Raw genomic sequence first — 18,503 nt, forward strand, 5'->3', positions numbered from 1 at the left:
TTCCCCTTTGCAAAAGAAGCTGCACAACTGTGAGCTGATCCTCAAAAAACGGGGCTTTCCCCTTTTCCTCCTCTAAAAACTTGGTGCATCTTATGTTCAGGTGCGTCTTATGGAGCAAAAAATACGGGGTGTGTGTGTGCACACACACCGTATTTTTTGCTCCTAATTTAGGCCGCTACTCTGGGCTGCTCCCAACAATATATATATAACGGAAAGCACAGAAACAGGGAATAAACCTCCCCCCTCCGTGTGCTCCCCCCAAACCACCACTTGTCTCCCTTTAACAGAACTCACACTCACAACAGCCTACAGAAAAATATTTGCCTATTTTTTATTCCCCCCCCCCCTTTTTGCAAAATGAGTTCCCAAACGGATATCAATATGCCCCCACCCCCCACCACCCCATCATGGCACCCAGAAAAATACAAACACGGCAGTCCCCATCCTTCCTCCCCCTGCCCCCCATGCATCACGCAGAAGCCCCCCCCCCCCCCGTGTGAGTCCATGAAGGCAGTCACCATCTTCCAGTAAGCCAAGATTTTTTTGGGGGGGTCCACCTGTCCTTCTGCTCCCCCCCAAGTCTGTGCCAGATTGTGGGGAGGGGGCTAATCCGAGTCTGACAGGACGATGATCTCCTCAGGGTCGCACTGGGTCGCCACGCTGGCCTGCAGGGGGTGGGGAGAGAGGGGGGAGTTCAGAAGAGGAAGAAATTGGTGCCCTGCACCCCCCTCCCTCCACACAGCAGCACCCAAAGGCCTCTGGCTGCCCCACCCAGCTCACCAGGGACCTCCCTGAGGCAAACCAGCTGGGAGAAGGGGTGCAAAGTTTAGGAACTCTCTTCTGGACTGAGGAGAGAAGTTTTTCTTCCTCTAACATCACAGCTGGAACTTGCGGGTGTTCGAGGAAGCTAAACACGGGGAGATTTAAGGCGGGCAAAAGAAGGTCCTCCTCAGATGAAGTGCTGGGTGAATTTAAAAGGAGATTCCTAGGCGTATTTGGCCCCTGTGAGGAGGGGAGGTTGGAGCAGCCACTGGCCCAATCCAGGAGGTTCTGCTCAGGTGCTGACTCCCAGGGGAAGAAGCAGGAGCTGAGCACCCCGAGGGCTGGTGCTGGGAGAGGAAGGAAGAGGCCTGGGTGGCCAAGGAGCAATTTGGGGCTCCAGATCAGGGCTCTTGTGCCTGCGGCAAATCCACACCCCGGGAGGCCATCCAGTACCTTCCAGATGTCTGCAAGGTGCCGATTCTGCGGCTGGGGGCTGCCCTGGGAGCTGCTGACCAGCCCCAAGCCTGGGGAGTCGACGCAGGTGGAGTCGGCCAAGGGGGCCGGGCTGTGCGAGGGGGGCAGGCTGAGGCGCCCCTCTCCGTCCTCATCTTCCTCCTCCTCCGAGCCACTGCTGGACACCTCAATGCAGCTGCCAGAGAAGAAACACACATTGACTGGGCGCTTTCGCAGCCTGACTTCCTCCCGGGTTGAGGCGCTTCAGAGCGTTTCGCAGATTTGTGGAATTGCAGAGTTTGAGAAGGGATCCTGAGGAGTCATCCAGCCCATTCCACCTGCCCTGAAGGAATCGCCCCTCAAGCATCTCCGACAGTTTCCAAGCGGAGGTTGGGAGCCCACCTGACAAGGACCCTGGTGCTTAGATTCCTGCCTTGGGCTAGATGAACTCCCCACTGCAGACACACAAATGGTGTCCGATCAGGACAACGCTGTGAGTCAGCAGGAAACTTACTCTGCTTTTGGGCAGAACGCTGGAAAATGCTGTTTGGGCTCATCCTAACTTTTGCTTAAAAACTTCCAAGGGAGGAGAGTCCAGATCCCTTCTGTCCTATGCTAAAAGATTACACAATGAGTCAGGGCACATTTCAAAGCAGAAATCAGTATCTGGTTTTCTCCGACAGCAGCCTAGTGGTCGGTTGCCTCTGCACCTCCATTCCCAAAGGCCTGCCAGGAAAGGAAGGCCATAATAATAATAACAACAACAGCAGCAATAATTTTGGGCAGTAGGGAGTTACTGGGTTATATTTATATTGATTATGTATTTTGTGGTTCTATATTTGGTTTTATTCTGTGTAACGCCCTGAGACCTCTGGGTATAACAATAATAACAATAACAATAACAATAATAATAATAATAATAATAATAATAATAATAAACCTTCTGGCAGGACAGCAAGGGAGGAGCCTCTCTTGCCAGGGAATCCCACACTCTGAGAGCATTTGTAGAAAAGACCCAGATGCGGAATTTTAAAAAACACGCAGATGCAACATCTCTGCAATTAACAGAGTTTGCCAGACATATTGAAGTAAGAAAAGGCAAAAACATTCCTCTTCTACCAGGCCTTGGGCACAAACGTGTCAGCGACTGGTATTGTGCTTTTGGTCATTATGTTCTGCGTTTGCCTTTTATGTTGTCAAGCGCCCTGTGCTCTTTGGATGAAGGAAAGTATATAAATTAGTATTTCTTAAAATAGGCTTTCCCTCTCAGGTCTGTGCCAGCCGTCGCCCCCGACGTGGACGGGAGCTGCTCTCTCGGAGCAGGACCTATCGATTCCTTCTGAGCCAGCCTGCCCCCCCCCAGCCCTCTTGCAACCACAGAATTACAGTTGGAAGGGACAGCTAAGGGCCATCTAGCCCCACCAATGGAAAGGGGAGGGCCAGGGAGCCTCCTCTCCCCCTTACCACCTCCATGCCCCTCCGCTCACCTGTTGGACTCCCGCCTGCTCCGCTTGGTGGGGGGTTGCCCGTTCACCCCACGCAGGGGTCCCCCGCCTGCCCCGTGGAGGCTGCTGTTGTCCTGCGCTTGACCACACTTGGCCGGGGGCCGCTGGGGATGTGGCGGCTTCTGGCGCGACAAGAAGACCGGCGAGGCCCCGCTGTCCTCCTGGGTCTGGCGCGGGGGGGAGGGGGTGGGGGGCGGCGTCTCGCCTGCCTCCAGCGTCAGGGCCTCCTCGATCTCCAGGAGGAACTGCTGGGAGGGGGAGGTGCACACGACAGGAGGGGGGTCCGTGGGGGCCTGCCCCACACGCTGTCCACATTCCTCTCCTTTGCGCCTCTCCAGGTCGTGCTCTTCCTCATCCTCTTCCTCCGGCTCTTCCTCAGAGGAGGACGGCACCAGCTCAGGGGCCTCCAAGTCCATGCGCTGGTCGGCCTCCACTTCCTGGACGCGGGGGTCATCATCTGGGAGCGAGGGAGGGACAGCAGGGTTATGTTGTTTTATCGTTTGGCCAATTATTTTTATTGATTTACCAAATTACTACAAATCAATCCGATTTAATTCAATTTAAGACCATTTTTCCGCCCTAGATACAGAATATGCCCAAAAGTCAGAAGTACTGGTTCCTTTGGGGGGGGGGAGACAGGGGATGGGCGGGTGTGAGGGACTCCCTGGTCCTGAGTGGGGTAACTGTGCCCCTGAAGGACCAGGTGCGCAGCCTGGGAGTCATTTTGGACTCACAACTGTCCATGGAAGCGCAGGTTAATTCTGAGTCCAGGGCGGCTGTCTCCCAGCTCCATCTGGTACACAGGCTGAGACCCTACCTGCCCGCAGACTGTCTCACCAGAGTGGTGCATGCTCTGGTTATCTCCTGCTTGGATTACTGCAATGCGCTCTACATGGGGCTACTTTTGAAGGTGACTAGGAAACTTCAACTAATCCAGAATGCGGCAGCTAGACTGGTGAATGGGAGTGGCCGTCGAGACTGGCTCACAGTAGATAGAAGGAAGAGGAGGAGTTTGGATTTGATATCCCGCTTTATGACGTGAGTGGGGCTGAGAGACTTCAGAGAAGTGTGACTAGCCCAAGGTCATCCAGCAGCTGCATGTGGAGGAGTGGAGACATGAACCCGGTTCCCCAGATTACGAGTCTACCGCTCTTAACCACTACACCATACTGGCTCTCAGTATTTCTGAGCACAATTCAAAGTGTTGGTTGGTTACCTTTAAAGCCCTAAACGGCCTCGGCCCAGTATACTGGAAGGAACATCTCCAGCCCCATCATCCAGACTGAGATCCAGTGGGATCCAGTATTGACTTCTCACTGTGAGAAGTGACGTTACAGGGAACCAGGCAGAGGGACTTCACAGTGGTGGCGCCCGCTGTGTGGAACGCCCTCCCTTCAGATGTCAAGGAAATGAATAACTTTCCTTTAGAAGACATCTGAGGGCAGCCCTGTTTTGGGAAGTTTTTAATATTTGTTCTTTTATTGTGTTTTCCTGTTGGAAACTGCCCAGAGTGGCTGGGGAGGCCCGGCCCCAGATGGGCAGGGTATAAGTATTTATATAATAATAATAATAATAATAATAATAATAATAATAATAATAATAAGAAGAAGAAGAAGAAGAAGAAGTAGTATCTGTTCTGCTGCATCAATTCTCATTTGGTCTCCAGATGACATCACTTCACATTTGTTGATCATACTGCATGCATTCAGCTGCCCAGTCACCAACCCGCAAACAGCCAATCACCCAATGAAACCTTAGTAGAACTATTTCAGGAGGGGGCCGGTTCACTGTCCCTCAGATCTTGGGGGGGATCCTCCTCTCCCAAAAGGACCCCCCCGCTGGCACCACTCATGCCGCCGCCTCATCTTCGGCAGCGTTGTCGTCGTCCTCTGCCTCGGCCAGGAGTCCACGGGGCGCAGAGCCCACGCAGCTGGCCTGGGCAGCGGAGGCAGCCTCTCCGCTGCTGCTTCCTCCCCCTCGGCTCTTGGCTAGAGATGTGAAGGCCCGGAAAACCCTCAGAAAAAAAACCGTTCCCCCCCCGTTTCTTTCCTGAAGCCTTTTTTTCCTCCCGAAAAAGTGGAAAAATAAAAAATAGATTATGGAATGTTTTATTTTAACATGGTGAATAAAATATTTTAAGATAAGAGGTTCAAATATTTTATAAATCATTTTTTTAAAAAAATATGTATGGTATCAGATTATTCTAATTTCTGTGAGGACAAGCAAGTCCTAGGTTACAAACTGAACTCTCCAATGCAAGAACAAGACACATTTCTTCCTTTAGGAGGTGCTGTTGTCCCCAGAAAAGAAAAAGGTTTCAGTTTTGTTTTTGCATACGTGTGGTATGCATTGGTTCTGTTCCTCTTCACTAGGCCTCAAAGCACTGGAAGAAAATATAGAGCAACAAAAAAGGCCTGAAAGTACCGGTATATACTTAATTACAGCTCAGAAAATGATTCTGATTAAATTTCATGCCCGTTCATCGAAACTTAGTCCCACTTCCTTCTTCAGTTCTTTTTATGAGAATGTTTTCTTTTAAAATACTGTGGAGAAGAAATATGAATAATTGTTACTTCTGGATTTTTAAAAATTATTTTATGGAGTTTTTTTTCTTCCACATAAACTAGTAAACAGCATAGCTGTCAACTTTCGGATCTGAAAATAAGGGATCAGCAGCCTCACCTGACAGTCACATGGCAGTGGTGGGCGGAACCAGAAGCAAAAGTGGGCGGAGCAGCTAGAACGCGCCTCAGCTGTCGCTTTTGTGTGGCGGGTTGGCGCTCCAGCGTCGGCGCTGCCCCGATGACGCTATCTGTCCCCCCAGCCTGCTGGCGGGCTGGGGGTTGTGTCTGCTTCTCTTTCTCTCTTTCCGCGCCTCGCTTCCCACATTCATTTGTTTCCAAAGAGGGTGGGGAAAGAGGGGTCGCGAGTGGAGTGGAGCCTGGGTTTGTGTATTGTTCGGCGCCTCTCGCTCTGCGTCCCCCCACCCTCACCCCCGCTGGCTGCACAAGAGAGAGACGCCATTATTCGTGTGAGGGCGCGCCCGGCCTCCGCTTTTGCCTCGAGGGTCGTTCGCTCTCCCTGTTGTAGAAAGAGGCACCTTTCCCAATGAGCGGGCTGGCAGGGGTGCGCCGACGCACGAGCAAGAGGGGGCTGCCCCCGCCCTAGCCGCTGGCCCCGCACCCTCCACAAACACACCCGCCTGCAGCACGGGCCCGGAAACGGAGGGGATCCAAGGCGCTCTCCTTCACTGGGGCTTTTTTTGCTGCTTGGTCTCGCCCCGCCGGCCCTCCTCCAAGGGTGAGGAAGAGGAGCGGCTTGCCAGCCAGCCAGCCAGCCAGCCATTGCGCGCTCTGCCCTCCATCCGAGCGAGCCTCGCCGCGCACCCTTTTGTTTCCCCAGGCCCGGCAAGAAGAGTTTGTGCGCTGAGAAGGGGCCGGCTCTGTCGGGCGGGAACGCCCAAGGGCCTGGCCAGCGTGCCGCACCCCGCCCACAACCTGGGAAAATACGGGATTTTGATTCATCCAGGATAAAAGCGGGAAACGCGTATAAAAACGGGAGAATCCCGGCCAATACGGGATACTTGACAGCTATGGTAAACAGTTCAGGAGATTGTTGCTCCATTTGTTACAAATAAATATTATTTTAAAAGTAAATTATGTTTGTAATAATAAAATACACTATATTTTTAATATGCTAGTTGTGATAATTTTATGCCCATTAAAATTGTCCATAGTTATATTTTATGTTTCTAAAGTAACAGAATGACTTTCAATCTGGAAAGGAAAAAAGAAGTGCTAATGTAGCATTTTTTTCAATTTTTCCGAAAATTTCTGTTTTTTCTGAAAAAAACCCGGGGGGAAGCCAGTTTTTTTTTCAAGCTTCAAAATTTCCGGAAATTTTACATCTCTACTCTTGGCCAAATGCAGCCGCCTCAGCAGGAAGGAGGGGTGTCGCCCAGAGGTGTCCACGGCTTCAGACTGGCTGCATGTGTAGCTGGATTCCAGACTGTGCACTACTTTGTTTTTTCTCTTTCTGCTTGTGTGAAATGGCAGGACCCCCACCACAAAAGGCCCCTCCGGGGGGGTCCCCAGGCTCAAGCAGCCCAACCCCCTGCAAAGCAGGAATCTCAGCCAAAGCATCTGCACAGCCAAGATAGCTCAGTCAGTAGAGCCTGAGACTCTTAGGGTCGCGAGTTTGAGCCCCGTGACATGTGGCCTCCCAGCCTCTGCTTAGAAACCTCCCCAGGAGGAGGAGCCACCCCCTTCCAAAGGAGGGACGGACTCCTTCAGAACATGGGGGGGGGGGCCCTTCTGATGCCACCCCAGCCAACAGCCTACCTGGGGCAGCCCCTTCCTCTTCCTCTTCTTCTTCCTTCTCCAGGCTCTTCTGCAGCTCGGCTTCTATGTCCGACTCTGACGAGGACTCTTCCTCCTCATCCTCCTCCTCCTCCTCTTCTTCCTCCTCCTCCTCCTCTTCCTCCTCCGCCCCTGCACTTGCCACGCTCAGGCCGGGGCTGCCCTAGTGAGGGGAGACATTGAGGGTCACCCTCTGGTTCTCACCATGCCAGGGATGAGAGAGACACCCCCAGAAAGCGCTGCGCCCCATCAAGATCCCAGAACGGTGCACAGAGCAAACCGCCCCAGAGCAACCCCTTCCCCTCTAGGGGGGGAGGTCTCAAAGCAGCAGCTGCAGCTGCCCAGGCCCCCGCCTGCAGGAAGCAAGCCCCCAAACAGCCCCTCCCTGCCCACACCTGGATCCGCCCAGAGCGGAGGGACCCCCAGGGGCCATCTAGTCTACCCCCTGTAATGCACAAAAATGCATTTATTTATCTACTACGTTAAGTATGCATGTGCATAAAGAAAATATCAGAGCCGTTGGGGATCTACGTGTGATGCCTGACCATTAAGAAGAGTTACTGGCAGCAATATTAAGAGAGAAAGATAATGAACTTTTTGTAGCAGAATGGAGGCCTTTTTTAATGTCTGGAAAAGCACTGCAAACAAATGAAATCACGGGCAGGATTCGAGATAGGGCTAGTGGAAGAAAAACAACAAAGTAACTGTACTAGAGAGATGTTAAAACAAAATAAAAAATAAAAAAATCCTTCCAGTAGCACCTTAGAGACCAACTAAGGTGCTACTGGAAGAATTTTTTTATTTTTTATTTTGTTTTGACTATGGCAGACCAACATGGCTACCTACCTGTAACTAGAGAGATGTTAGTAAAAGATGAGAATTTAAAATATAATGCAGTATAAGAGCGTTTGAATAAAAAGACTTGGGGGGGTGGAAAGTCAATACGCAAAACAATCTATCTATATAATCTGAAATTAACTTGTAAAAATTTGGAAACTCAATGAAAATTACATGGAGGGGGGAGTGTTATGGTCACGAATCTATTGCAGGAAACTGGTATCCTTAATTGTCCGGTGGAATAGACGTTCTCAGCAAGCAATTGTAGGATGGCTGGAAGATGCCTGCTGAATCTCAAGTGGCAGGGAGTTCCACAGGGCTGAGCCATCAACATTATTATTATTATTATTATTTGTTGATCGACACAAAAGGCTCCGCTTCCCAGTGTTGTCTGGCTGACTTGGGGAATGGCCAGCGACGCTCTTGCAGACAGGCCCAGATGGGCTGGGAGGGTTCCGACGCAGGTCTTTGTGAATCAACGTTGAGGACCTTGAACCCAGCCCAGTGGGAGAGAAGGGGTCCTTTCAAAGGAGGCAGATGGGGAAAGGCCCCTGCCCAGGAAGACCCCCCTCTGCCCCCTGCAGAAAGCCCAGCCTGCCGCGAGGGGCGTCATCTTTTCCTCGCCAAGCCCCCTCACCTCCTGGGGAGAGGCCAGCTCCCCCTGCTGCCGCCCGGGGGCATCGCTGGGCCCGGGTCTGTCTCTGCCGCCCCGCAATTCCCTCCGGCGCCGCTGCCCCTCGTCCTCGCTCCTGTCCTGCAGCTGCGCAAACTGGGAGGTGACCTCCTCCAGGCGCTGCAGGGCCGTTTCCCGGTTCTGGCGCAGGCGCCGGGCCAGCTCAGGGTCCAACAAGGCCGGATCCAAATCTGCAGGGGAAGAGATGGGCCGGGCATTGCAGCGGGTTGGGATGGATGACCCCCCGGGGTCCCGCAAAGCTCCACAATGTCATGAACCTCCCGAGCCCCTGCCTGGCCTGGAAGCCAGGGCCTCCTGCCCCCAGGGAACCTTCTGGAAAAGGCTGTGGCGGTGGAGGAAAGGAGAGAGGGGGCCCCCCGGCCCTCCCTCAGCTGGATCCAGATTTTCTTTCAGCGGCCAAGGCAGAATCCTAGGATTGTAGAGCTGGAAGGTACACCAAGGGTCATCTAGTCCAACCCACTCAGATGCAGACCAAGAGTTCCCCAAGAAAGGAAAGAACTGCGGTTCTTTGTGAGAGATGCTTTCTCTACCCAATTTGAAATACACTCAGCTGGCACAATGGGTCTGTGCGCCCGGCTTTTAACCAGAAAGGTGATGGGATGGCCGTGGGCAGGAGTCCTGCACTCCCCCCCTCAAAATGGCCTCCTCTGAGGGAAACACCAATATCTCCCGCCACTTGTTTCATTTGTGCATTTGACGGCAGCATCTCCCTCAGAATAGCCTCATCTGAGGGAAATTTTCAACACTACACACTATTTTCATGGTGTGTGCATGTTTCTGAACTATGGAACATCTTTAAAGCCCTATGGGAATAATGGTCAAGTTACCCCCCCCCTCAAAATGGCCCCCTCGAAGGGGAATTTCCATTTCCCCGCTATCTGTATTTTGTGTGCCTATGTGCAAACTCTAAGGCACCTTATTAAAAGGAAGTCGCTCCCATTCCTGGTGCTATGAGCATGAAATATATGTAAGTGAGGTGCTGATAAAGTTTACTTTGGAGATAAGTTAACTAATGACCAATAAGGATTAAGATTTCACTAATAATAATAATAATAATAATAATAATTTAATATTTATACCCCGCCCATCTGGCTGAGTTTCCCCAGCCACTCTGGGCGGCTTCCAACAGAACATTAAAATGCAAAAATCTATTAAACATTAAAAGCCTCCCTAAACAGGGCTGCCTTCAGGTGTCTTCTAAAGGTCTGGTAGCTTTCGTTTATACTAATCTCAAGATTTCTTAAAACATTGAACTTGACTTGAATTCAATTTGAACCTTAATCTATCCTATGTTGTGATTCAACTTGATTATTTAATGGAAGAATACTTCAAATTTCCTCTGGAAGAAAGATTGGACTGACTCTCTGAATCTATGCTACTTTTGGAAAGTAATTCTTGAACTTTCAGTGTTGAAGACGTCTAACCTAATGGAATTATAATTGTGGACTTACTTTATTAAACGGTATCAGCTGGTTAAAAATAAAGATTAAAAATGAAGAGGACTATAATATTCATTGCTAATATTGGTCTAAGTCAGACTTTAAAACAACATTAATATTATAGTTGTATTCATATTGGTAACTAGCTGACCCGGCCATGCGTTGCTGTGGCTCATTTTGTGAAATGGAAAAGGAAGATGTAAAAGAGAAAGCGCATGCCTCCCCACAGCTTCTCCTGTTGAACTCCCGCTTGCCTCCTCTCCGTATTTCCCGTATTAGCCTGCCTCCCCACAGCTTCTCCCATTGAACTTCTGCCTGCCTCCTGTTTGTCTTTCCCCCGTTTTTGCCTTCCACCCCACAGCCTCTCCCGTTGAACTTCCGGCTGCCCCATTTGTCTTTCCCCTGTTTTCACCTTCCTCCCCACAGCTTCTCCTGTTGAACTTTCGCCTGCCTTCTCTCCATATTTCCCCCACTTTCGCCTGCCTCCCCACAGCTTCTCCCATTGAACTCCCACCTGCCTCCTCTCTATATTTCCCGTTTTCGCCTTCCTCCCCACACCTTATCCCATTGAACTCTCGCCTGGCACCTCCCCCCCCCCCCCCGCTTTCGCCTGCCTCACCACAGCTTCTCCTGTTGAACTCCTGTGGTGTGATTTGTTGGCCATCCCCACACTCTCCCTGGTCACCCCGAAACTTTGTTGCTTACTGTTGTATAATTGCAAATGGCGCAACCTGAGGCAAGTTGTTGTCATGGCAGCGGCAGTTGAAGCGTGTTCCGGCCCCTCCCCCACCAGCAGCCTATTGGCTGAGCTGACCTCAAGTTCCGCTCCCCCCTCCCTGTCTGTTGTTCTATAGTGTGCTGCGTTTTACGGCCACTGGAGGGCGCTATGTTTTTTGTACAAAATCACATTTTTAGGTTTGATAGGTGTGGTTTTTCTTCAATGTAAGTACATAAGATCCTTCCCATATGCCCAAGGAATGTTGTGTCCAAATTTGAACGGAATCGGTCAAATGGTTATGGAGCAAGGCTGACGCATTCATGCACCCAGCTTCACCATTTTTATATATATATATAGATTAAAAACCACTTTGATGTGAATGGATGTAAAGATGGGAATATATAACTTAAAATCTGTTTTTGTGAGTAAAGGAAAAGGGGGGGGGGGAGAGGCTGGGAGTACTGGCTTTCTAGTGAAATGGCCTTGACAAAGCCAAAATGATACCTTCCTTGATGGGAAAGGACTTTTTGTTTTGGAATTCAATCTTAAGAGAGGAAGCTGGGAAATGGGGAGAGAATTGCCCCCCCCATCCCAAATTAGAAATGGCAAAGAAAAAAATTGACAGCAGCATCTCCCCTCAAAACGGCCTCCTCTAAGGGAAAGGCCACAATTTCCTGCCATTTGTATTTTGCATGTTCCTTTGATGGCAACGTCTCTCTGCTCAAAAAGGCCTCTTCAGAGAGGAATTTCCATTTCCCCGCTTCTTTTATTTTATGTGCCTATGTCCAAACTCTAAGGCATCTTTTTAAGCCCAATGGAAGTGACAGCAAAGTCTCCTCCGCCCTCAAAATGGCCTCTTCTGAGGGAAATCTTCAGATTTGCCCATGATTTTCATTTCATCTGTACATTTGATGGCAGAGCCTCCTTCAGAACAGTTGCCTCAGAGAAATATTCAATATTTCTCACCATTTTCTGAGGCACCTTTAAAGCCCTCCGGAGATGGCGGCAAAGCCTTCCCTCCCCTCAGACTGCCCTCCTCTGGGGGAAATGCCAGATTTGCCACCATTTTCATTTTGCATGTGCATTGGGTGTTAACGTCTCCCCACTCAAAACGGTCTCTGCTGAGGGGAATTTCCATTTTTCCGCTCTCTTTTTATTTCCTATGTGCAACGGGTGATAAAGCCTGGCCCCTCAAAATGGCCTCCTTTGAAGGAAATGCCAAAATTTCCTGCCGCTTCTTTCGTATGACAACAAACAAACAAAACGTAACCGGCTGCGCATTCACATAAACAATGCTCTTCTGTATTTGGATGAAGACATGACATTTTCTGTAATTTGGGTATATCTCAGTCCTGTAGAACAAGCTAAAAATATCCTCATGAAGAAAGAAACTAGATTTATTTTTCTACTTGACTCCTTGCATCCCTCAGGTATGAATACTGAAATTGATTATAGTTGTTTTTTACGAGTTATTACTAACGTTTATATATATATATAACACCTGTGCATGGATCAAGTTTGTTTTACATCTGTTGTGCTGAAGGGGTCACTTTAAGAAGGAAACTTTACAGTTGTAGACTGCTGCCACCTGAAACTAAAACCAATACTGCGCCGGTCTATATAACCTTACATTGCAACACTTGTTGTTTACTGCAGCAACCACTATGTCATAAGATCCATATACTACATGTACACCTATGGTACAATTCTTTATGTTGTTTATTTTATTTTTATTTGTTAAAATATGTTGAAATATATCGTATTCATTTATACTATTTAGAACATATACAATTGATGAAGCCCAGGAGGGCAAAACAAGCCAGAAATCCTTGTCAGTATTCTGTGGAACTGTAGTAAGCTCCCATTTGGATTTCATGAATATACAAAGAAGAAGAGTTTGGATTTGATATCCCGCTTTATCACTACCCAAAGGAGTCTCAAAGCGGCTCACATTCTCCTTTCCCTTCCTCCCCCACAACAAACACTCTGTGAGGTGAGTGGGGCCGAGAGACTTCAGAGAAGTGTGAGTAGCCGAAGGTCACCCTGCAGCTGCACGTGGAGGAGCGGAGACGCAAACCCGGTTCCCCAGATTACGAGTCTACCGCTCTTAACCACTAAACCACACTGGCACCAAAGGAATATCGTATATTCCGGCCTATAAGACAACTTTTGAACCCCGGGAATTCTTTTCAAAAGCCGGGGGTCGTCTTATACGGCAGATACTAAAATATGGTGGGGGGAGCGGACGCCGGTCTTGGTCTGCGGAGGGGGGAGACCCACTGGTCCACTCTGAAGCCCTTCCAGCGGCTGCACGTGCTTCATAAAGGAATCTCGGAGCTTCCCTAGGCTTAAGGCCCGCTGAAGAGGGTGATTTCACGGGCAGTCTGAGGATCAGGAAGGTGAGCAGACTTTTACTGGGGCCTCTGAGCTTAGCAAATATTGGTTTAGCACAGGGGTAGGCAACTTAAGGCCCATGGACCAGATTTGGTTGACAGCTTAGAAAACAAACAAAATTAGGAAAAGTTCGGGGTCATCTTATACGCCCAGTCATCTTATACGCCGGAATATACGGTACATGGAACAGAAACTAGCAAATATTTGGACTCTATGAATGAACTGATTTATTGGGACTTCTGTTTACTTTGTTGAACTTTATGTGTTGATTATGTACAAGAGAAATATTTGATATTGTGAAATATACAAAAGAGCATTGTTTATGTGAATTCACAGCCGGTTACGTTTTGTGTATTTGTTGAAATGTATTTCATGTAAGGCTAGGTTTGATGTTGTTTTGCTTCTTTCGTATGTGCATCTGACAGCAACGTCTCGCTGTTCGAAATGGCCTCCTCAGAGGGGAATTTCCATTTCCCTGCTATTTTTATTATGTGTGCCTGTCTGAACTCTGAGGCACCTGTGTGTGTCCAAAGCAGGCCGGGGAACATGGCAGCTGGCCTATTGTGCCCCCCATGCACTGCCCCCCAACCTCCCAACAGTGCCCCCCGTGCACTCACTGGGCCGATACTGGTCGGTGAGGTGGCTGCCGAAGTTGTAGACAAGGTCGAGGTGGCGGCGCTCCTGGAGGCGGTTGCCGACCTCGCGGAAGGCCTCGGCCGCCATGCTCTCCATCTGGCGCTTGGGCAAGCCCAGGCTGTGGCGGGCGCTGGCCTTCTGCACGGCCTTGAGGATGTCGGCGTAATCAGGAAAGGCCTCTGGGCGGTTGATGAGGCGCTCAATGCGCCGGTTGACCTCTGGGTAACGGGTGCCGCGGTAGGGGATGCGCTGCTCGATGACGCGCCCCGTCAGGCTGCTGCAGTCCTTCAGCTGGCAGAGGCGCTTGAAGATGTGCACCATGCGCCGCTTCAGCCGGCTCTCCTGCAGGTACGTCGAGTCCTCGCTGTCCAGCTCTTCCAGGTCCAGCTCCCGCTCCTGCAGCTTCCGGATCTCCGCCTCATGGAGCCGCAGCAGGTTCTCCAGGTAGCGGATCTGCCGCTTGGTGCCCTCGCCCGGAGCCTTTGCAGTGGGGCCCGCAGGGGCGGCACTGGGACCGGGGGCTTCCGGCGCCGGAGCTGGCAGGGGCAGCTTCTTCTTCTGGCTGTGGGCCCGGAAGACGGTGCAGAGCTCATTGATGTAGACGTAGACCTTGGTGCTGCGTGCCTGCACCCGCGCCAGGCAGCGGCCCAGGACATTGCGGAACTCCACGGAGGAGAGGAAGGCGGGCGCTGCCTTCTGGTGCCGCCCCGACAGGTAGGGGATCACCTCCGGGTGGTCAGCCGTGTGCATGGAGCAGAAGGCCACAAACTACGGAGGAAGGAGAGTTGAGGGTCAGGGGCACAGGGAGCAAGAGCCCACCCTCCGACCCAAGCCTGCACCCATGGGAGTCCCTGCCAAGGATTAGAAACTTGGAGAGGCTCCTTTTGAAAGACAATCCTCTACTGCATCTGGGGCTTTCTGGTATGCAGTAAAGGCAGCATGGTGGAGAAACCAGGGAGAGAAAACATTTCTTCTCTCTGTCTTGTAACACTTGAACTCATGGACCTCCAAGGAAGCTGAATATCAGGAAATTCGGGGCAGATCAAAGAAAGGACTTATCTGCGCAGCACATTGTTAAACTGTGGAACTCCCTCCCACAGGAGGCAGGCAAGGCCACCTGTATTCCCTCTTACAAAGCTGGCCGAGTTTTGTGATCTTCAGGCAAGGTCTCAGGCATGTTGGAATAGAAGGAAACAAAATGCATTGAGGACGGAGCCTGCCAGGGAGCGGCAGCCATTTGCCAGGCCCAGCGCAGAGGAGGCTGCAACGCCCCTGGAAGACTTCCAGTGTGGCTTTTAGAAAAGGCGGAGGGAATGCACCTCCAAGGAAGGAGAGCCCGCTACCTTCCTGTCCTGTGCCCCAGAACATTTTTGGCAGAGGAGACAGCAGGGAGTCCCAGAAGGGGCCTGGTTTCATTTCCCCAGAAACAGCCTCCAGAAGCGGTTTCGTCATGCTGGCAACATAACCCAGAAAGCTGTGGGCAAATCCTGGCTCCCTTGGCCTGAAAGCAAGATGAACACTGTACCCCATAGTCGCCTTTGACTGAACTTCACCATCCTGGGGTCCTTTACCTTTTTACCTATATGCTGATTGTCTCCCTTTCATGCTCTGCTTAATTGTAGACTGTGGGATGCTGGGCTCTAGGCCAGGGGTCAGCAAACTTTTTCAGTAGGGAGGCCAGTCCACTGTCCCTCAGACCTTGTGGGGGGCCGGACTATATGTTGCCATGATTATGACCCGCATTTTTGGCAAAAACCCTCATTGGGACCAACCCCAATGTTGCCCAAAAGTGATGGGGGGGGGGTTCCCTCATACACCCACGCTGCTTCCTTTGCGTTTTACACGTTGACAGGTTACTATTTCTCTCGTAAGGCAGGGTGGGGGGCTGAGGTAAGTGCACCATTCCTGTCAGCCCTGGAGAGCGTGGGTGAAGGGAAAAGCTGTTGGCCACGCTAAGTCAGGCCAGCGCCGCTCAAGCAAAACTTTCTTTTCCCCTCAAGAGGGAAGACGAGGCGGCGGCTATCCCATGTAGCTAACAAGAAGCCTCCCCAGCAGAGCACAGAACTGCTTTGGAGTGCAGCCACCCCGGAACTACCCGCTTTCTCTGGCAGGCGTCACTCCTGAGGCGCCTCTGAGCCCCTGCCGCTACAACTGCCCTTCCTGAGGTCACTCACCGGCAGCTCCATGGTGGAAATCCGAACTGTGGCTCCTTTTCCCTCTTCCCCACCCCCCACCCGGGAAGAAATGATTGCTGTGCGCTACGGACGGAGAAGGGGCTTGTTTCAAGCAGACCCCCAAGCCTGGCTGAGTCACAAAAAACATTGCACACGAGCTGTGCTGGCTGTCTGGATTCCCGGCAAATCCGTAGACCAGATCTAGAAGGCAACTGGGCCGGATCCGGCCCGCAGTCCTTAGTTTGCCGACCCATGCTCTAGGCCCAGAGAGGGGAGAAGCTTTGGAGAGCTGCCAGCTGAGGCCTTGTCACAGTGTTAGAAAATTATATACAGTATATTAGCAAATCATCAAATGCCACCTTAAACCTAGGTTACAGTCACCACAACAAAACATCTAGGCATCTTTTGGCAATGAAATTTGTTAATAATAATAATAATAACGCCTTTCTAAATGCCTGGGCAGGTTCATCTGCACAGAAATTCTTTGAGCAGGAGCCAAAAAGAGCACAGCAAACGCACTAATCCTGACATCAACAGACAGGGAATTCCAGAGCCACTGCTAAAAGACCAGCTTCTGACAAATGCAGAAGAGGCATTCTGCGACACCTGCAACATGGCTAGCAATGACCACCCTAAGAATGCCTGAGGACTTCTTGGGACCACGAGGCCTGGATGCCCTGCTAACCACGATGGAGTCTGAACCTGCAGGTGACACACACAATCCTTCCCCAGGCGGCTTCAGGTGGACCACCATCCATCAGGAGCCCAGACAGACCAGCTCCCCAACTCCTGACGGAAGAGGAAAGGCCACACACCCCGTCCCCCTGCCCCGGTTGTGGCACCCTCCCCACCAAAAAGCAGTTCTGAGTCACGAAGCCCAGCCGAGAAAGGACTTGGATAAGGAAGCCCAGCCGGAGAGAGGGGGTGGGGGGGGGCAGGAAGACACCCCCCTGCTCCATCCCCAGGCGGAGAAGAGAGTCTCGGGGTCCCAACATTCCCCCTTGGGATTGGGAAGGAAGCACCTGCACAGATCTCCAGAACTCACCTCCGCAAAGAGCCGCTCATTCTCCACCTTGAGGCTGGCGGGGTCCTTCCCTGGGGTGGGGGCTTTCTGCCCCGCTCGGCCGGCGGCCTGGGATGGCGCAAGGGGGGCTTCCCTGCTGGGGCTGGGGGGCTGCAGGGCCTCCTGCTTTGCAGCGGGGGGCTCCTCGTCTTCATCCAGGATGATGATGCTGCCACTGGGGGAAGCCATGGTGGGGGGTCAGCGGCAGGATGGGCAGGAAGAGAGGGGGCCAAGCATCCCAGGTGGAGGGGCCAGGCAGAGCACCCTTGGGCGCAGGAGGATCTGGCGTCACCTGCGAGAAGGCGGGGGAGGAAAGAGGAAGTTATTCACCTGCTATAAATGCTATACTATAGGCTGTTCTTTGGGGGGGAAGTCTCCCCTCCCCCACCCCACACGCAAAGGGGGCCCTAGACTCTCCCCTCCCCCTCCTGACCATAATAACAGTAGTCTTTTTACCATTTCTACCCCGCCCACCTGGCCAACACGTCCAAGAACAAAGACGCAAGAAAAGGTCCAGCCCCGAAGGCTTCCCGACCCAGGGCCGCCTGCTGCAGACCTTCTCTCTCTCTCGCTCCCCCCTCGCCCTCCTCCGCCGCCTTCGCTTTCGTTTCCTTTCCCTCCTCAGCGGCCAGCCAAGAAATGCCTCCCTTCCTCCCGGTCCACTGCGCAGGACCGGAAGTACCCGCCTCTCCCGCCAGCGACGCCACCTTTCCGTACGGAAAGGAGCGAGGCGCAGCAGCAGGAGGCTTTCCCGCACTCCCTCTGCGGCGCTTGGCGGCCCTGCTGAAGCCGAGGGTCGGAAGCTTCGCCAGCGTCACCGTGGGGCAACCCGGCTCCTTGCCTTTCTCCTTCCCGTCCCGAACGGGAGGCCTCGGCGAGGCTTCTGGGCGCCGCCACGTTGTCGTACGGAGTCGTCTCTTCCGGCCACGTGACGTTGCCGTCACACGCCCGCGATTTAAACTTCAAAGGAGCCGTTAGGTTCGGCAGGCCACGTACCCGGACTGTTCCATTCCCACCGAAGAGTGGGAGGGACGATGCCGGGACGTTGCCATGTAGTCTTGCCTTATATAAAGAGGACCCCTCGTTCTCCGCTTCCCGCGGCCCCGAGCAGCGCGCATCGTCGCTGGAAGTGGCGGGAAGGAAGCCGAAGGCGCCCTATTGGCTCTGAGATGCTCACGCGTGCGCCCCGCGCCCTCTTCCTCTAGAGTTTTCTATTGGCTGCGGAGGGAATCGTCAGCTGTCACCCTCTTCTGCGCCGCTTCTCGGCCTCTGCCCGTTGATTTTGCGCATGCTCATTTGTTCTTCCCGCTTCCTGGAGGCAGCCATCATGTTGTACGGGAAACGGAAGCGGAGGGGGCCGGGAGATACGAAAAAAATGGGAAGGGCTACTAGATTGGGTCTTTGTCCATGGAGTTTTCTTGGCAGGGATACTGGAGTGGCTTGCCAGTTCCTCCTCCAGGTGGATCACAT

General features: G+C 52.0%; 1 protein-coding gene across 2 annotated transcripts; it reads right to left on the reverse strand.

The window, feature by feature from the left end:
- Nucleotides 1-545: 545 nt before the first annotated feature.
- On the reverse strand, nucleotides 546-17,105 carry DAXX (death domain associated protein). 2 transcript variants are annotated; one of them, XM_033141820.1, is made up of 7 exons: nucleotides 17,016-17,105; nucleotides 13,778-14,564; nucleotides 8,553-8,779; nucleotides 7,061-7,241; nucleotides 2,703-3,177; nucleotides 1,216-1,411; nucleotides 546-665 (listed from the first exon to the last, which is right to left on the reverse strand). In XM_033141820.1, exons 2-7 carry the CDS (start codon nucleotides 14,544-14,546, stop codon nucleotides 606-608), a joined length of 1,908 nt encoding a protein of 635 aa, XP_032997711.1. In that variant the 5' UTR covers nucleotides 14,547-14,564; nucleotides 17,016-17,105; the 3' UTR covers nucleotides 546-605. The 2 variants fall into 2 exon arrangements, with proteins under 2 accessions (XP_032997711.1, XP_032997709.1); XM_033141818.1 differs by lacking the exons at nucleotides 546-665; nucleotides 1,216-1,411 and adding an exon at nucleotides 2,397-2,427.
- Nucleotides 17,106-18,503: the final 1,398 nt, after the last annotated feature.

This window comes from Lacerta agilis, chromosome 2, assembly GCF_009819535.1.
Source record: "Lacerta agilis isolate rLacAgi1 chromosome 2, rLacAgi1.pri, whole genome shotgun sequence".
Taxonomy (NCBI): domain Eukaryota; kingdom Metazoa; phylum Chordata; class Lepidosauria; order Squamata; family Lacertidae; genus Lacerta; species Lacerta agilis.